This window comes from Prionailurus viverrinus, chromosome B1 (genome assembly GCF_022837055.1).
Source record: "Prionailurus viverrinus isolate Anna chromosome B1, UM_Priviv_1.0, whole genome shotgun sequence".
Classification (NCBI taxonomy): domain Eukaryota; kingdom Metazoa; phylum Chordata; class Mammalia; order Carnivora; family Felidae; genus Prionailurus; species Prionailurus viverrinus.
In genome coordinates, this window is record NC_062564.1 from 25,807,621 (window position 1) to 25,825,024 (window position 17,404).

At 39.3% G+C, this 17,404-nt stretch overlaps 1 protein-coding gene across 2 annotated transcripts in view; it reads left to right on the top strand.

The window, feature by feature from the left end:
• LONRF1 (LON peptidase N-terminal domain and ring finger 1) overlaps nucleotides 1-16,574 on the top strand; it is a 38,164-nt gene extending 21,590 nt beyond the window's left edge. Inside the window, exons 4-12 of one of the 2 annotated variants that reach the window (XM_047856109.1) lie at nucleotides 1,560-1,709; nucleotides 2,205-2,445; nucleotides 2,542-2,638; nucleotides 4,520-4,634; nucleotides 7,522-7,643; nucleotides 9,797-9,955; nucleotides 10,046-10,208; nucleotides 12,791-12,943; nucleotides 15,264-16,574. In XM_047856109.1, coding sequence (XP_047712065.1) covers nucleotides 1,560-1,709; nucleotides 2,205-2,445; nucleotides 2,542-2,638; nucleotides 4,520-4,634; nucleotides 7,522-7,643; nucleotides 9,797-9,955; nucleotides 10,046-10,208; nucleotides 12,791-12,943; nucleotides 15,264-15,422 — 1,359 coding nt within the window. In that variant the 3' untranslated portion in view covers nucleotides 15,423-16,574. The remainder of the gene's footprint in view (nucleotides 1-1,559; nucleotides 1,710-2,204; nucleotides 2,446-2,541; nucleotides 2,639-4,519; nucleotides 4,635-7,521; nucleotides 7,644-9,796; nucleotides 9,956-10,045; nucleotides 10,209-12,790; nucleotides 12,944-15,263) is intronic. The other variant, XM_047856110.1, reaches the window with a different exon arrangement.
• Nucleotides 16,575-17,404: the final 830 nt, after the last annotated feature.

Here is a 17,404-nt window from a genome sequence, read left to right on the forward strand (position 1 = left end):
TCATTTGGATTGTTACCAGCTGCTGCTATGAATTAACATTCTTGAACAAGTTGTTTTGTGAACATAAGTTTTATATCTCTTTGGTAAATACTTAGTGGAGAGTTGCTGGGTTCTAGAGTAGTTGAGTGTTTAATGCATTTTTTTAAGCCAGGAGAAAAGTAAAAACATACAAATTTTAAAGGGAATATTGTTTGTTCATTAAAGGAGATATTGCTTGAGCTCCTACCAGATAAGCACTTTTATATACATTGAATATATCTCCTGTTTATCTACCTTATAGCAATGATTCAGGAGTAATCTGATTTTTGTGAGTTTGAGAGGTAATGCAACTGAAAAACTAAACATCCACGTTTAGACTTTAAGAAATGCTCTGCTGTTCATTTAATATAGTTTATTCGACAATAACAATCATTTGGGTCCTACTCATTTCCTTCTAGCCAGGTTCTTCCCTCGCTTAACCTACCATGGTTTTGTTTAAGATGTATTCCTGATAGAAGCACCCAGAAATTCTGATGGGACAGCTGCCTCCCAGGTTAACTCACAGCTGTTAAGGGACAGCTGCCATATGGTGCTCCCAACCGAGAGAGCTGGGCAATGGTGGCTACCCGTGTAGGTTACTCAGTGAGAAGCTAAATTCAGGGTAAATAAGTGGAATTTTAAGAGTTTTGTAATTAGAATTACAAGTTCTTTAATTCGCTTAAACACTCTAAGTCCAGTCTTAAAGTATACTTTGGGGTGAACTGTGAACTTGATAGGCTGGGACTCACTAATGTTGAGAGGTAAATATTTTCTACTTCTCTTGAGATCTCTTCTTTTTACAGGGCACCTGGGTGGCTCAGTCGGTTAAGTGTCTGACTCTTGGTTTCAGCTCCGGTCACGATCTCATGGTTCATGAGTTCAAGCTTGTGCTGGGCTCTGCTCTGACAGCGCGGAGGCTGCTTGGGATTCTCTCTCTCCCTGTGTCTGCCCTTCCCATAGTCCTTCTCTCTCTCTCTCTCTCTCATTCAAAAATCTCTTTATAATCCTCCATTAAAAAGTCAGTTTTAGGGGCGCCTGGGTGGCGCAGTCGGTTAAGCGTCCGACTTCAGCCAGGTCACGATCTCGCGGTCCGTGAGTTCGAGCCCCGCATCGGGCTCTGGGTTGATGGCTCAGAGCCTGGAGCCTGTTTCCGATTCTGTGACTCCCTCTCTCTCTGCCCCTCCCCCGTTCATGCTCTGTCTCTCTCTGTCCCAAAAATAAATAAACGTTGAAAAAAAAAAAAAAATTAAAAAAAAAAAAAAAAGTCAGTTTTAATATTGGGTAACTTCTAGGCTGGTAGTCTAGCCACTCCAATGCTTTTCTTTTGAATTATTTCTTTGACGTGATCTGACCCCATTCAGGCACACCGTGGTTTTACAAGACTTTTGAATGGTTTGGCATTTCTGTTTATTGCTTAATCTCTTCCTCCTCTGCTCATTAAAAACAATGTCTGCTGTGAATTTTCTAAAATTTCTTAGATAGCTTTATATTAAATTATCCCTAATCATACATTTTCCATTACCTTTACATTTCTCTTACAGATTTTATGTGATTTATTGTCACCTGAAAACTTAAAAGAAGGCCTGAAGGACTCTTCCTGGAGTTCATTGCCATGTATTAAAAACAAACCTTTTGGTTTTCCTGTAGTGATGGAAGAGTCTCACTCTGCCACAGAGCTTAGCCCAGAGCAGGTAAGGGGTGAGAAAAGATTTTCATGGGTTGAGTGCATCTGTTTTTTTACAGGTTAAGATTTTCACTTTCTGGGTTTCAAGAAATAGAATCTATTAAGCATGGTCTGAATTAGATTTTTTTGTCTGTAGCCTTTTATTTTACACTGAACTTTTATGTAAAATATGTGTTCATTAATCACAATTTTAGGTCACCTGAATATCAGAAGACTTTAGTCTCATGGGAAATGTAGAACATGGTATTTATTTTAGTTTCTTCAGGGTTGTAACAACTATATTAGCATAACTGCATCGACCTCATTATAACATGTCAGCTTGATGTCTAAGGTTATATTATAATTACTAGTAAAATGATTTATTTATCAGGGTTTTAGAATTAAAAGTTGGTGCTTTTAAATGAATGGTAAAAAGAACATTCTCAGACAGTGGAATTTCATTTCAGTTTGGTTCGTGGTGAGAGCCGCAATATAGTTACCCTTGTTTATTGTACTTTTGTAGAACGAAGAAATACCAGAGGTCACTTCAGAGCTTATCAAAGGAAGCTTAAACCGTGCATGGTCAGCACAGGCTATAAATTCAACAGAAATGCCTGCCAGAGAGGACTGTTTAAAAAGAGTGTCCTCGGAACCTCTACTCTCTGTTCAAGAAAAAGGTGCTCTGCTGAAAAGAAAGTTGTCTCTTTTAGACCAGGATGTGATTGTAGACGAAGACGGAAGAAATAAGCTTAAAAAACAAGGAGGTAAAAATGTGACTACACTCATTTAGAACACATTTATTTATTTAGAATGGTCTTTAAACTTTTTCCTAAAGATGATAACCCTCTTTGTTTTAATAGAAACTCGCAATGAAGTCTGTACGTTTTCATTAACTTACGGTGACATCCCAGAAGAATTAATAGATGTTGCAGATTTTGAGTGTTCTCTCTGCATGAGGTAAGTGTATAAAATTTTATAAAGATGCATATTTTATATTACCAAATAAAATACAGAGTACATAAAGGTAATCTACTCTAAAGTGACAGAATACTGGACTAAAAATCAAAAGATATGAATTTTAGTTCTCGGCTTACCTTTCACAACTTGGGCAGGTAATCTCTGAACATTATTTGGATTTTCGTTACTTACAAAGTGGGGTAGTTCCATAGCCTATACAGGTGTTGTAAGAATCTAATGACTTACATATTGTAAAGGACTATAAAAGTTATACATATTATTGAAACTTAGACACATACATGGTTTTAGATTTGGGTAAAAATGCTAACAACGTGTTGTATATATATGATTCTCTCTTGTTGTAACTATAAAGTCCTTTTTAAGTAAAGTTGGATAAAGGTTTCCGTTGTGTGGAAATGCAAGCTGGCGCAGCCACTCTGGAAAACAGTATGGAGGTTCCTCAAAAAACTAAAAATAGAACCACCCTACCACCCAGCAATTGCACTACTAGGCATTTATCCAGGGGATACAGGTGTGCTGTTTCGAAGGGACACACGCACCCCCATGTTTATAGCAGCACTATCAGCAATAGCCAAAGTATGGAAAGAGCCCAAATGTCCATCGATGGATGAATGGATAAAGAAGATGTGGTGTGTGTGTATACACACACACACACACACACACACAATGGAGTATTACTCGGCAATCAAAAAGAATGAAATCTTGCCATTTACAACTACTTGGATGGAGCTGGAGGGATTATGCTGAGTGAAATTAGAAAGACAAAAATCATCTGACTTCACTCACATGAGGACTTTAAGAAACCAAAGAGATGAACATAAGGGAAGAGAAACAAAAAGAATATAAAAACAGGGAAGGGGACAAAACAGAAGAGACTCCTAAATATGGAGAACAAACTGAGGTTACTGAAGGGGTTGTGGGAGGGGGGATGGGCTAAATGGATAAGAGGCACTAAGGAACCTACTCCTGAAATCATTGCTGCACTAGATGCTAACTAATTTGGATGTAAATTTAAAACAAATTAAAAAAATAATAAAAATAAATGAAAAAAGATTTCCATTGTGTAGAATGCTTGTAATTCTAGAAGACTAATAGTTTTGAAAGACATGTTCCATTTACTTGAGTTGTGGTGGAGTCAGAGGAACAGTGCACGGAGACCCGGAGACCTGGTGGCTGGCCACATCAGGCTGGTAGGAACGAGCTGTGTTCTGAGCAGGTCCCTTATCTCTGAGCCTAGACTGCTTCATCCACCTGTGAGGTGAGGGCATTAGGCCAGATGATTTCTCAAGTACCTTTTTATCTAGGAAATTCCGAAGTATCATGTTTCAGGAAATAATTACCATGTAAGTAAAATTAGTATTTCTATATTATTCATTACTTACTGGTATTAAGCCTAATATTTCTTTACGAATTAACTGTGAAGTTTATTGGGTTATTCTTTTTCATGGATTTTATATAGTAAGGCTTTTATAGGCTTATTAAGAAATAATCTAGTCAACAATAATTACATATTTCATATTGTTTATTTTACACACCAAGTTTCAGAGACTATGTGCATTTTACATTTATTGCACTTCTCAGTTTGGACCAGCCAGATTTCAAATGTGTAGTAGCTCCCGTGTGGGCTGTTCCATTGGTCAGTATAGCTTTCACCCCTTGGCAGAGTAGTACCTCTGTTGATGGAGAACTTTTAAAAGGTTCAGGAGGGGATAATTGTATGTATCACTGCCCCTTCCTTCCTCTCCTGCCCACTAGACCCTTCTTCTTCCTCAAATAGAGATTAGTCTTATGGTTCCATTATTTCTTCACTTTTTCCCATGGATAGTTTAATGTGAAAACATGTATTTTGGTTGATTTCAGGTTGTTTTTTGAGCCAGTAACAACCCCTTGTGGACACTCCTTCTGTAAGAATTGCCTTGAGCGCTGTTTAGATCATACACCGTATTGTCCTCTCTGCAAAGAAAGCTTAAAAGAGGTAAACATTTGCATATTTATCTGTTTATTGATCTTAAGCTTGGCAATACTGATTTGTATTTAGCCCATAGAAATAGAGTGATTATCATGTTCAGAATAAATTACATTATATATGCTGACTGACCAAGAAGGAAAACATTACATTACCCAAAATGCTAGTGCTGGAGAAATGTGAATTTGGAGAGCATAGGGGAAAGGAGGGCCATTCTGGAGGCCAAGCCCCATGTATTTTTTTTTTTTTTTTTTTTTTTTTTAAACAAAGGGGGGTATGGTCAAGTACCTGGCCGAGACTTGGTTCAGTTTTAATGATGACAGACAGTATTGGGAAAACCCAACTGCCTTGCCTTCCACCCTCAATAATACCCTGGATTTCAGCCCTAGTCTTGCCTTCTTAACATCTGGAACAACTAATAGGATTTTTTGCATTGATGGAAATTCTCCATAACTATGCTGTCCAACATGGTAGTCACATGTGGCAATTGAGCACTTGAAATGTGGCTAGTGTGGCTGAAGACGTGTATTTTAAATTTTCATTTTCATTTAAGTGGACACGTGACTGGTGGCTACCATTTGGGCAGCACAGCTCTAGAAAGTGGTGTACTTACTGGAGGCACAGCTTCCCACACCCCTTGTACAGTCATGATCAATGCTATTCATAACCTGTGTTAGGGAAATAGCTGGATCTCAGGTACATATCTTTTGTAACCAATGGGAAGACAGCATTTTCCCAGTCCTGCTTGGGTGTCCTTAGCCATCAGGTGAGGCCCCAGTGTTATAATTCTAGGTCCCAATTACGACTGTAGCATTGATCACGAGAATGATCCTATCTCTGGGGGGTGACAGCATTGCTTAAAAAAAGTCTTCCAAATATGAATAAAAAATTAAGCCATTTTGCATTTGAACGTACATAGTTAATTCCGATGCAGAAAAAAACTCTGTACAGATATTATAATAGCATATGTGTATTAAATACATGGATAGGAGTCTTACATAACAAGCCAATATGTCAAACAGAAAACCATATATAGAATTTTCACAAAGTCCAAAAACCTAAGACAAACTCGTTCTTAAGTTTATTAATTACATTTCTGCCTATATACTTCATGTTTTCAGGTGAAGTACTCTAATCATGTTTTTTTTCTGTGTTTCCAGAGTTTTTAAATATTCTGTAGTATATTGTTTTTTTTTTTTCAAATTAACAATTAGATACGTGGCTTTAAATTTAGAGCTACCTCACCTTAAGAAATGTCTGGAGTTTGAAGGAAAACAAGCATTATTTAAAAATACAGCCAGCATACTGTTTGAAAATAACTTTATCCTGTGTCCTAAAGGTATCCTGTATTAATAGGTAAAATCTAAGTATGTATTTAAAAAAACAAATTGATACGCTCTATCATTTTATGCTTTTCTTGTCATTTTCTTTTGTTCTTCTTTCATCGGAATGTATTTAAGATTTTTTTATAGCAGAATAATCCATTGATTTAACATTTCCCTATTGTTGGGTATGTAAGTTGTTTTGTTCTTTTTTTTTTGTATACCATGATTTGCGTCTTGACTATTTCCCTAGGATAAATTTCTGGAAGGTGAATGGCTGATCCAAAACCATGTATTTATAAGACTCTTAAAACCAAATGCTGGGTTACCTACATCCCCCAGAAATATTGTACAATTTAGATTCCTTTTCCCCCCAAATTAATACACGAGTATTATATCTACTATTTAGCCCATTGGTTTTCAAAATGTGTTCCCCTGAAGAGCAGCATCTGTATTACCTGAGATCTTGTTACAAATTCTCAGACCCCACCTCAGAGCCACGACATCACGAACTCTGGGGTGGGGCTCAGCCATCTGCTTTTCAACAAGCCTGATTTCATGCTAAAGTTTGAAAACCACTCCTGTTACCCTTTCCCAACCTCTCCCCCTTCCTCCTCCTCCATTCTTCCTTGGATAATGACAAACCCTTATTTTTGCTGCAACTGCAGATTAAAAGTATGTGGCTTCTCTTTATCTTCTGATTGTCTCCCAAGAGTCGTTCCTAACTTTATTATATGGGTTATTGTTCCAAAATTCTGTACCCACGTCCTGACCTGGTCCCAGCCTTATGCAGTTTTTTAACTTACCTACAGAAACATGTCTTTTTGTCCATGGAATACAGTGCGGTGTGTGGTAACTGCCTTTTATGGGATAAAGGCAGTAAAATTGGGCTTCTCGGGAGACAGAAAAATTAAGGCAGACTTCATGAAAAAGGTAAAGTTGGAGCCAGACCTTGCAGGCTAGGCAGGCTTACAGGCTGGAAGGAGAGGGATGGCTTTTAGCAGTTGGAATAATGACGCAGAAATGTGAGTGGCTGTTTTCCGGAGTGTTAAGGGAGTGGTACAAATGTACCATTTTATATAGAGTTGGGGGGTGGATCGTGTAGGAAAAGCAACCTCTTGATAAGGGTCTGAGTGACAGTGGGTGACATGGGAAGGAAAATCGTCAAGAAAAATGATCTGGAGACTCGGCCACCAAAACTGGGACAAAAAGAATAGTTTCACTTTTCCTAAATAAGGCAAGTGTATTATTTTCTTTATTCCTTAGCTTATGTTTTTGGTTCTCAGTTAAAATGCTAGTCTGAAGTACCCACGAGCTGTCAGATAGAAATTGGCCTTTGGTGTGGGAGAGGGCAGGGCGTCCTGCTGCCCAGAAAGGATTTGAGGTCGTAGCAGGACAAGGGTCTTCTGGACGGTGGTAGTCTCCACCGCAGCCACGTGTCTTGTCACGTTCTTCCTCACAAATTAATTCAGAATCGACTGTATAAATATGTAATAAAGGCTTTACTATGAACTGTTTTGCCTGTTTTCTGCTGTAGGAAAAGTACTGGAGTGTGAAATAACACTGTCTTTTAGTATCTAGCAGATAGGAGGTACTGTGTGACACAGCTGTTGGAAGAATTGATAGTGAAGTATCTGCCTGATGAGCTGTCTGAGAGAAAACAAATATATGATGAAGAAACTGCTGAGCTGTCACAGTAAGTTTCTTCTCATAAAGCTAATGTGATCAAGCCCCGAGCCACCACCCTTTAACACAGTAAGGAGAGACCTTCTCGCAGCCAGCTGGATCCTGTCTTGAGTTCAACCTAGTGTAGCCCCAGGCAATTTTCAACAAACACGGGTCAGGTTCCCCTCTCCTCTACAGACAGAAGTTTTTAAAAGTTCATTTGGTAACTTCCAGATGTTCCACTGGGGGTTGTTGACTCAAGCCCTTTGCACCGCAGTGGCAGTTTCGGTGGAGGAGGAATTTCCTACGGGACCTCAGGCAGTGGAGTTGGGAACTGAACCCTCAGGAACCAGGCAGGGTTAGCAGGAAGGTGGAACATAAACGGCCTGGACTGGCAGCTGCTTTAGCCAATGAGAGGTCGGGAAGTGGGTGGGACCTTGAGGCTGAAATTGGTAGGAGTGGCTTAGGGGCCAAAGTCTCAATTAGTCAAGATTACCGGTAGCAGATTTAGTGTCGGGAGATAATTTAGGGATAGAGTGGTACAGACCACTACTGAGAGCGAGCGAGCACGCACGGGCTAGTTGGGGCTGGGTAGGTTGGACCTGGTTTTGGTGCTTTGTATTTTCTTCCTTGTCCTTTTCTGACGTTCTTTTCCCTTCCTGTCTTTCCCTCTTGCTCGAGTCACAGGAGTCTCTTTAAATTTCTTTCCTGCGTAATTTCTTAACTTTCTCTTTCTCTTTCACTGGACACACCCAAAGTTTTTTTTTTTCTTACTTTCTAAGAAAAAATTATGCTTGCAAACTTAGTATGTGTCCACCAAATGTCTTCACTGGGCCAGTGCCCTTTGATAGAAGAACGGTGTCCATTCTTCTAAGTTGGTACTGATTCGTCTTCCATGATACTGATATTTCATTGTGATTTTGATAGAAAATGTCCTGATATGAGGATTATGAACTTTCTTGATCAACACTGCCAAAAGCTGGTTACAGGAAAGCCGCAGATATGCTTTTGAAATCTTAAGTATAGTGACTGCAACCAGACTCCCGGCAGACGAGTGGAATCGGCAAATGACAGATGAAGTCATCACATGAGGGGGGCTCAGTGTGATGCAGAGAAGCTTGAGGGAGTCTTGGTTACTTACTACCAGGGCTGTTTTATGGGGTGCTCATCTTAAGTACTCATCCCCTGGTACTTCAGAGTTTTGCTGATTAATATTTGTCAGCAGAACTGAAAAAGACCAAATGGAATGCTTAGTCATGGTAGATTACACATTTTTTAAAAGAGGAGCTAATACTTGTATTACTTTCACATAATTATGTCATTTTGAAGAAAAGCTAGAAGATCCTGTAAATAAGCAGGGGTGGCAAAGGTCATCTATAACCCAAAAGGAATCACCGTTGGCATTTCGGCATGTATCCTTCCAGATTTTAAGATGTGTAAATACATTTTGAACAAAAGTGGGATCTTTTTTTCCATATCACCGTGTGTATGTGCACACACACACATACGTATATCTTCATTTTATGGTTATGTCAGTTTATTTTACTAGTCCCCTCTTCTAAGTTTTGGTTACTGTACACAATGTTACAGTGAGCTTTCCTTTCAAGTACTTGTACAAGTTTTTCTAGGAGTTTAAAGGATATGAACTTTTTAAAGGGTCGGCCAGATTCTTCTTCAGTTTGGTTGTACTGTTTGAAACTGCCCTCAGCCCTGCCAGTTTTTCCCATGCCCGTGCCAGAACTGGGCGGTACTGTTGTCCTCCTTCTTTCCTGCCAATCTGGCAGTGAAAAATATTCTATAATTTTAATTACCTAGAAAAAATGTTACCGAGTTATGTTTTTGATTGTGAATTTGAAAATATTTTAATGCACTAGGAATTTTAATGATTTGCCTTTTGTGGACTGTGGGAGCCCATTTTTTTCTTATTATCTATAAGGAAGAGTATCTGATGGATAAAAGACTAACTGTTCTAAATATTTTAAACAGATTAATGCAAAATATAAACAAAAGTTTGTATTAATACTAACTGTACTCCTGATTCATAAAGATACTTAGCTCTGTATGACAAGCTGGTATCTTAAATTCAGATTTAGTTTTATAAATAGATGCTGATGAGTGTTGCAAGCTTCAGTCATTTTTGTGGTACGTTCTGATGGATGATAATGAGACTTTTTTCCTCTTCAGCTTGACCAAGAATGTTCCAATATTTGTTTGCACTATGGCCTACCCTACTGTGCCTTGCCCTCTTCATGTATTTGAGCCAAGATACAGACTGATGATTCGAAGAAGTATACAAACTGGAACTAAACAGTTTGGGATGTGTGTTAGTGATACCCAGAATAGGTATGTTTTTGTACAGAAACATTTTTGTTTACATTGGAACTTGCATTCTTGTTACTTGAACTTTGATATTAATCAGAAGTTTTCTTTTAGTTTTGCAGATTATGGGTGTATGCTACAAATTCGGAATGTACATTTCTTACCTGACGGGAGGTCTGTGGTTGACACAATTGGAGGAAAGCGGTTTAGGGTCTTAAAGAGAGGAATGAAAGATGGATATTGCACTGCAGACATTGAATATCTGGAAGATGTTAAGGTATTAAATGCTTCTTGACCACACCTCGGGGTACTCTGTCCTTGGCATTGCACAGGCTGGTAGTCTAGCCGCATACAACAGTTCTTTGTCCCAGAGACTCTGGTCGATACTTACACAAGTTAGCTCCCAGTTAGCTTTTGCTTATCTTGCTCTTACGGTGTGTCAACTTGGAAGAGTCCAGAGCACAGATCCTCTTCATTTCTGCAGGCTCCCCAACCAACGTGGTGTCTAGAGTGTACGTGGGCATGGTGGGCACTTAACACCAGCAATGGACTGAATTGAACTTAGAACCCATCTAGGTTATGAAAGCTGCTAATCCCTGCCCTTTTTAATCGAATCTATTACTAGGCAAACACATGAAAGCCTTTAAAAACTGTTCTGTATGTATCTGACATAGCCTTAATGACAACATGGACACAGTGAGAGGAGAGGTGTTCAAACTCTAGGGCATCACAGAGAAAGTACTGTCACTAGCCTCACTGGTGAGATCTTTCCTGGAGTGCATTACTGTGATAACCTTCTTGCAAAGGGTTAATGTGGGCCTTTTGATGATTCCAGTAATTCACCATCTGCAGTTAGTTTAGGTACCAAAAAAATGATTTGTGATGCTATGAGTATCAGATGAAAGGCAGTTTCTTTTGGAAGGGCATTATAAAACCATTGATCATGTGCTCTCCCTGTTCATTCATTTGGGCCCTTCATTTTAATCGTTTATTGAACGCTGGCATTACAAACATTAGCTCTTTGAATTTTCAGAACTCTGAGATCCTTAGATGAGGAAAGTCAGATCCAAAAGTGGTAATAAATATACCTTAGAGTCATAGAAATGATTTAAAGCTAGCTCTCTGGCCCCAAGTGCTGTGCTTCATCATTATGCCATATTGCCTCTCTGATCAACTTGATTGGGCTGATATTTCCTGTCCTATGATTAAGATGCTATGGGGAGACTTTTTTGTGCAGTAGGCCAAAAGTGTTGTGGAAGTTGAAATTTTGAGCTGATTGATAGTTTCTGTGCCTTAGGCATGCTTAGTTAATGGAATCATTTGCTAAAGGCAATATTCTTTGTAAGTTTACATCTTCACATTTGGATTAGATGACACAATCCCTTGAGTATATGGCCAACCATATGCCTAGATAGAAATATAGGACAATAGAATAGCATCTTGAAAGCATTATGAGTTTGGTGTTTAGAAACTGTTTGCTGTCTTTGCAGTCTTAGGAATGTCTAAATAATTTTTCCTCATCTTCATGTCTCATCTTTGTAATGATTTCTTGTCCCTTCCTTCTGGAAAAGCTTCTCAAATTTTCTTTATAAGCAGTCTTTTTTTCCCTTAAAGTTCTGCCTGCTTTTTAGCCAGCTCCTTTTTCCACGTCAGACACTTGTCATTTGTGTCGTTCCTTGTTTTCTACAGCCCATGGTTTGTTTCCTTGAATTCTGTAAGGGTGCAACGTAGAGGTTTTCTTTAATAGTTTTAACAAGTCACAAGTTTATTTCCAGCTCATGTCAAGACCAACGTGTGTTAGCAGGGGACTGAATCTTGTATAGTCATTGCAAGAGCAGAAGTCTTCAACTGGCTCCTCTACCTTTTCATTAACCCAATTTACCAGTTTAATCATAGCTAAGTATTTAGCTCAGTGGTATTAAGTACATTCACAGTATTGTGCAAAAGGCAGGTGCTTTCTAGTTTTTTCATTTCACATCTTTCAGAAATAAAAAGTATGTGTTCAGAGTCCCTTTTATAGTGAGTCATTCTTGAAGTATGAAAGGCTGAGTCAGGCCTGGTATTTGTTCAGATGAGTTAATGTATGTGAACTAGAGCCCTCCACCGGCACATAGCGAGTGGGCTAGAAGAGCGTGCTACAGAAATCAATAGAAGATGGAGGAGTTAATGCTCTATTTCATCTCCTGTGTCCTGTGAGACTACTTCTTCTGGATCTGAGGCTGCAAAGCTGATGCATTTAATTTTATGTTTGTAGTTTGGTGATCTGAAGGGTGCAAGGAGGAATGATGGAGGTAGCCACAGCCTTGCCTTTAGAGAACTTCCTCCTTGCATAATTTCTTCTCTTATCTTTTGATATACGGGTTTTCTATGCTAAGATTCTTGTTGTGTTTTGACTCTCAGTTCCCTGGTAAAAGGTGTACTTATGCTTATTGTCCCTCCTGTTACCTGCTTTCTGCCATGTTCTCTCTGCCTGAAACCTCTCCCAATCTTCCCTCTTATTGTAGTGACGATATTCCTTTCTTATCCCACTGCTTTCAAAAACCATCAATGCAGAGAGACAAAAAAATTCCCAACTCACTGTCAGTTGTACCCCTCCCAGCTGGAGGCCGGCAGTAGGGTTCCGCCGTATTGCATTGCTTTGGTGACGAGGCCAGGTGGCGGTCACACCTTGTGGTGTCTCTTTAGTCTGGCCATTGGCGCTCTGTGAGGCAGAAGCACAGGATATGTATTGCATAAGAATACTCTGATCCAGCACTGAAATTGGGATTGCCTCTTCTTACATTTTTATTTTTGCATTTCTGTTGGGTTAGTGATCTGGACCAGGGGGACTAGATGCAAGTCTTACTGTTTTGTTTCTAGGTTGAGAATGACGAGGAGATCAAGAATCTCAGACAGCTTCATGACTTGGTATACTCACAAGCCTGCAGCTGGTTTCAGAATTTAAGAGACAGATTTCGAAGCCAAATTCTTCAGCACTTTGGCTCAATGCCCGGGAGGGAGGAAAACCTTCAGGTATGATGGCTTTGATGTTGTTTCCAAAAGTCTCACTTTTTTTTTTTTAGCAATGGGTTTTTAAGTTTTTTTGTTTTCCTTTTTGCACAGCCTTTCCATTGTCCCCACTGTCTTTACAGTGATGACCGTATTTCCAGAGCAGTGCTGTCTGCTGCTATCTGTAGGGGAAGGGGATGGACAGAGCTGGGAGCTGAGGGGTCCATAGCTGTGACTGCACAGAAGGAGAAAGCCCTTCACTGAGGATTTGCTCAAAGGCGGGATGAGGAAATTAACAATGGGACATTACAGTAAATTATTGGGAGATCTTTTTTTCACCTCTCCTTTTCTCTCCAGGTTTTTCCCTTGTGTCTCTTCATGTTTAATGCTTCACTCCTCATGAAATTATTGTTCTGATGGTCTTGTTCAAGTGCTTAGGGGTGACGCTTAACTTTCTGTGCAAGCAGATCGGTGTGGTAGGCACTGTAAGACGCACAGAAAGACGACTCTGGAAAATCTGATAGACTGATCAAAGCGCTAACTTTTAGACAAGCATTTTGAATTGAATAAAATGGTTATGGTCAGAAGGTAGATTACATAATGGAATGGCTATAAATATACGGAGATGGAGAGAAAACAGCCCACTGTGATGGACACTGCCTCTCATTCTGGTTTTCAAAGGTTGGCCTCAGTCTGTCTGAATCCCAATTGAGTCCTTCACCTGAACTTGAAATTATAACATCAGATCATCTCTAAACTGAGCACTCATTCGGTGTCATACATATTATCAGTTGCTCATGTTTGTTTTATTCTGGCTTCCTAAATCTGATTAAACTTGATAGAAATAGCCTTTGCTAAGCATAAAATTGAGTAAGTACATCTTAAATGTAAAAACTTTCACCACTCTTGCCTTTTATGATTCAGCCCTCTACCACTGCTTTGTTGGTAGTATTGTGAGTCAGGACTTGGTCAGTGAAACAAAAGCAGCCACTCTTGCATAATCCAGGCACGGAGGGTGTGCTGTGGGATGGAGGGCTGACGCAGCTGTCTGCAGAGCTGGAGGAGTGAAGATGAGGGTCATCACGGAAGGAGGATGGGGGTACCTGACACAGGGGAGCACTGTGCTTTTCAAGAACTTGCAGGGAAAATTTCGTATTTCTTAGGAGTACGAGGGAGGTACCCACCAGTATCTCTCAGTCTGGAGCAGTGTAGCAGGTGGTTAAGAATCCTCTGGAAGGCTCCTGCAAATCTGCCGACACTTGGCAACAGTCTCCAGTGAACAATGGCTTCTTCTCTTCCAGCTTCCACATTTCACGGGATTATGCCTCTCCTAGGCCAAGTCTAACCCAGAACCATGTGAGGGAGAGGATTCTGGGAAATGTTTCTGACCTCTCTGAAATGCAAGAAGGATGGCATAGTGATGCTGAGTGGACAACAGATAGTACACAACTACAGAAATCTAGTGTGATTCTAGAGGGAGCTTACGGAGATCAGGAGCTCCTTTTGTCATTCTGAAACTTCAGGTTCCAGGTTCAATAAAAAGCAATTCGGTGTGCAACAGAGATGGCTTAAAAATTCTTTAGTATAAATTCCAAGTTCTTTCAATGGCCACTAGTCAGCCTTTGCAACATCAGAAGGACTTCTTTGCTGGAAAAGTTTATTTTTCAAACAAAACTAGAGGCTGAGACCTTTTCTTGTGTCTTGCCTAGGATCTTACATCTTGCCATAGTTCCTTGGAGACATTTTTAAATATTAATTAACTTAATGCTTTAAATATGTGTTTTCAGAAAGTAGCTCTGAATTAGGGCAGTTTTGCCCCCCTGGCATATTTGGCAGTGTCTTGTTCTTTGACAGTGGGGAGATGCATCATTTCCTATACTTTTAGCAAGTCTTTTCTAACTTTTTTCCCTTGCTGCTTCAACTTATTTGTGGCTCTATCAATGTTTCACTCCTCATGAAATTGAAGATATTTTGCACTGTCACAACTGGGAGGTGCCATTGGCATCTTATTGGATAGAGGTCAGAGATACTGCTCAACATGCTTCAGGAGCACAGGACAGTTCCCGCATCGAAGAATTATCCCGCCCCAAATGTGAGCAGCCTGAAGTCGAGAAACCCTGCATTCAGGCAGTGCAGGGGACAGAGTGTTAGTCATGGAAGTCAGGTCTGGATTTCAGTCTTGGACAATTCACATTTCTGGTCTTTAGTTTCCCCATTTTATAGGGACATAATAGCCTTGCTTCCATGATCGCTGAGAGTTTGAGATAGGATCAGATATATGAGCACTGTTTTTGTTACATAGACATATATTGTATTAATACTGTAAACTGTTGTTTATTTTTAGGCGACCCCTAATGGGCCCGCGTGGTGTTGGTGGCTTCTTGCAGTTCTTCCCGTAGATCCCCGATACCAGCTATCAGTTTTGTCAATGAAGTCTTTGAAAGAACGGTTGACAAAGATACAGCATATACTGACCTATTTTTCTAGAGACCAATCTAAGTAACTAACTGCTTGGATCTTCCTTTAAAGTTACCCTAATCTGGCTGTGTTGACAGCCAGATTGTCTGCTGCCTTTTGCACATCCAGTGCTGGTTTAAGAAATGTAACGAAACTTTTTTTTCCTTCAACCTCCTGAATCATGTGGTTCTGCAAATGATTACCTTCAACTAGGACTTAGACCACTAAGAACTTGCACAGAAAAACACGCACTGAATGTGTGTTAAACCTCTACATTGTGATGAAGTTGCACTATGTACCATATTCTAAAACGAAATGAGAACTGTGTGTATGTGGGGTGTGTGTGTGTGTGTGCGCGCGCGTGCATTTTCTCTGGCTTTAAAATTTTAAAAGAAAAAAAAAAGCCATAGAGAGCAGAACTTGCTGAGGGTTTTTTTGCCCAAGTTTACAACAATAGCGATACAAGTTTTTGCAAGTTGAATTTGCCTCAGATTTATCTGTCCTAATGCTTATATTTGCACAAGTATGTAAACTATGGTATTGACTATCACTCTTTGTTGGAAATACTGCTCTTGCTGAACTGTCTTGACCATTGACTATGACACAGTTTCTTATTTATGTAAATACTTGCATCCTAGCGGCCAACAGGCTTTGGATGCAGAACCTAGAGCCAGTTTTCAGGAACAATTGCAAACCTGCCATGGTACTGTGCATCTATTCATAAAACACTTAAAACTGTGAAAATATGGTTTACATTTAATTGTACATAAAGGTAAATGGATAACTCAATTCAGTACCAGTTAGTTTGTGCATTTTAGGGGGCTTTTCACATCAACTGCCCATCAATATAATTTATAGTTTGACATGATGTGTTTAAAAAAAAAAAAATATTACGTAGTATAAACCCATTAAGGATCTGGGGGAAGAGAAGAAGCTTAATGTAGAAGTAAGCTTTTAAAGTATGTTTTATTTTTTAATTCTAGTCTTGGTGCAGATGTTAGTTATGCCTTATTCATATCACAATTAGATCACCATGCTGTGACATGGTTTATATTCATGCTGCCCTAGATACTTTTGTAATTATTTGTTGCAAACTTGTGACTGTCCCGATTAACTTTCTTTTATGTAAGTACTTTGTAAAAGTTTCTTAAACTTTTGCTTTTGCTTATTTAATTTTGAATAAAAGCTAAATTCATAATTTTTTTCTTAAATTTTAGGTCAGTATGAAAGATGAGTTTTGCTTACTGTTTACTTTTTTTTCTTGGCAGTATCTTAAGGAGACTTCGGGCCCTAGAACAATCCTTTAAAGTACTATTGGTTCAACATTTAGAAAAAAGCCATGTCCCTTTAGGATAAAGATGACATTTTTCATGTTACCCTTATTTGACACCATTAAACAGAACTGACCATTTCAGGCCCCCATTTCCCAGCTAGGATTTTCCAGTTATAAAGAAATCATTTTTTAATAGTGAATCTTTTTATGAAAATATATTAAGAAATGACTACCTGGAAGACCACCCTTTGCCCCCACAATTACACTATTGAAAAATCTCCAGAAAACGTGGTCTCAAGAGTGGGCCATTCCCCCCAAAGTTACCTTACCCATAGTCCTGCTGAAGTGTTCAACATTCTTATAACCAACTATTCAATGCCTGTTAAGTAGTGTTTGGGTAGTAGCATACGTGCAAAGTTTACCTATAGTTCTCAAAGCATGTATGAGAAGGAAGTAGGATTTACCTGGTGCCCAATCTACATCTGTGGTATGCGCGTGCACCCACAAATGGGCATTAAATGATCTCTGTAGAGAGGCTATCTCTGTAGATAGGCTACTAATGGGAATTCATGACTTTTATCATTTGACCCTAATTTTCTGATGAATGTTCAGTTATTCTGTGTATAGATTTTCACATCTCCGAATGATTTTTTCCAACTGCACCTTACATACCATGTAACTAGAAAGATACGTATCTGACAGAGTCTTACCCTTATCGCTTTAAGTGACTAAGTTCTCAGCATTTCAAGCCAGAG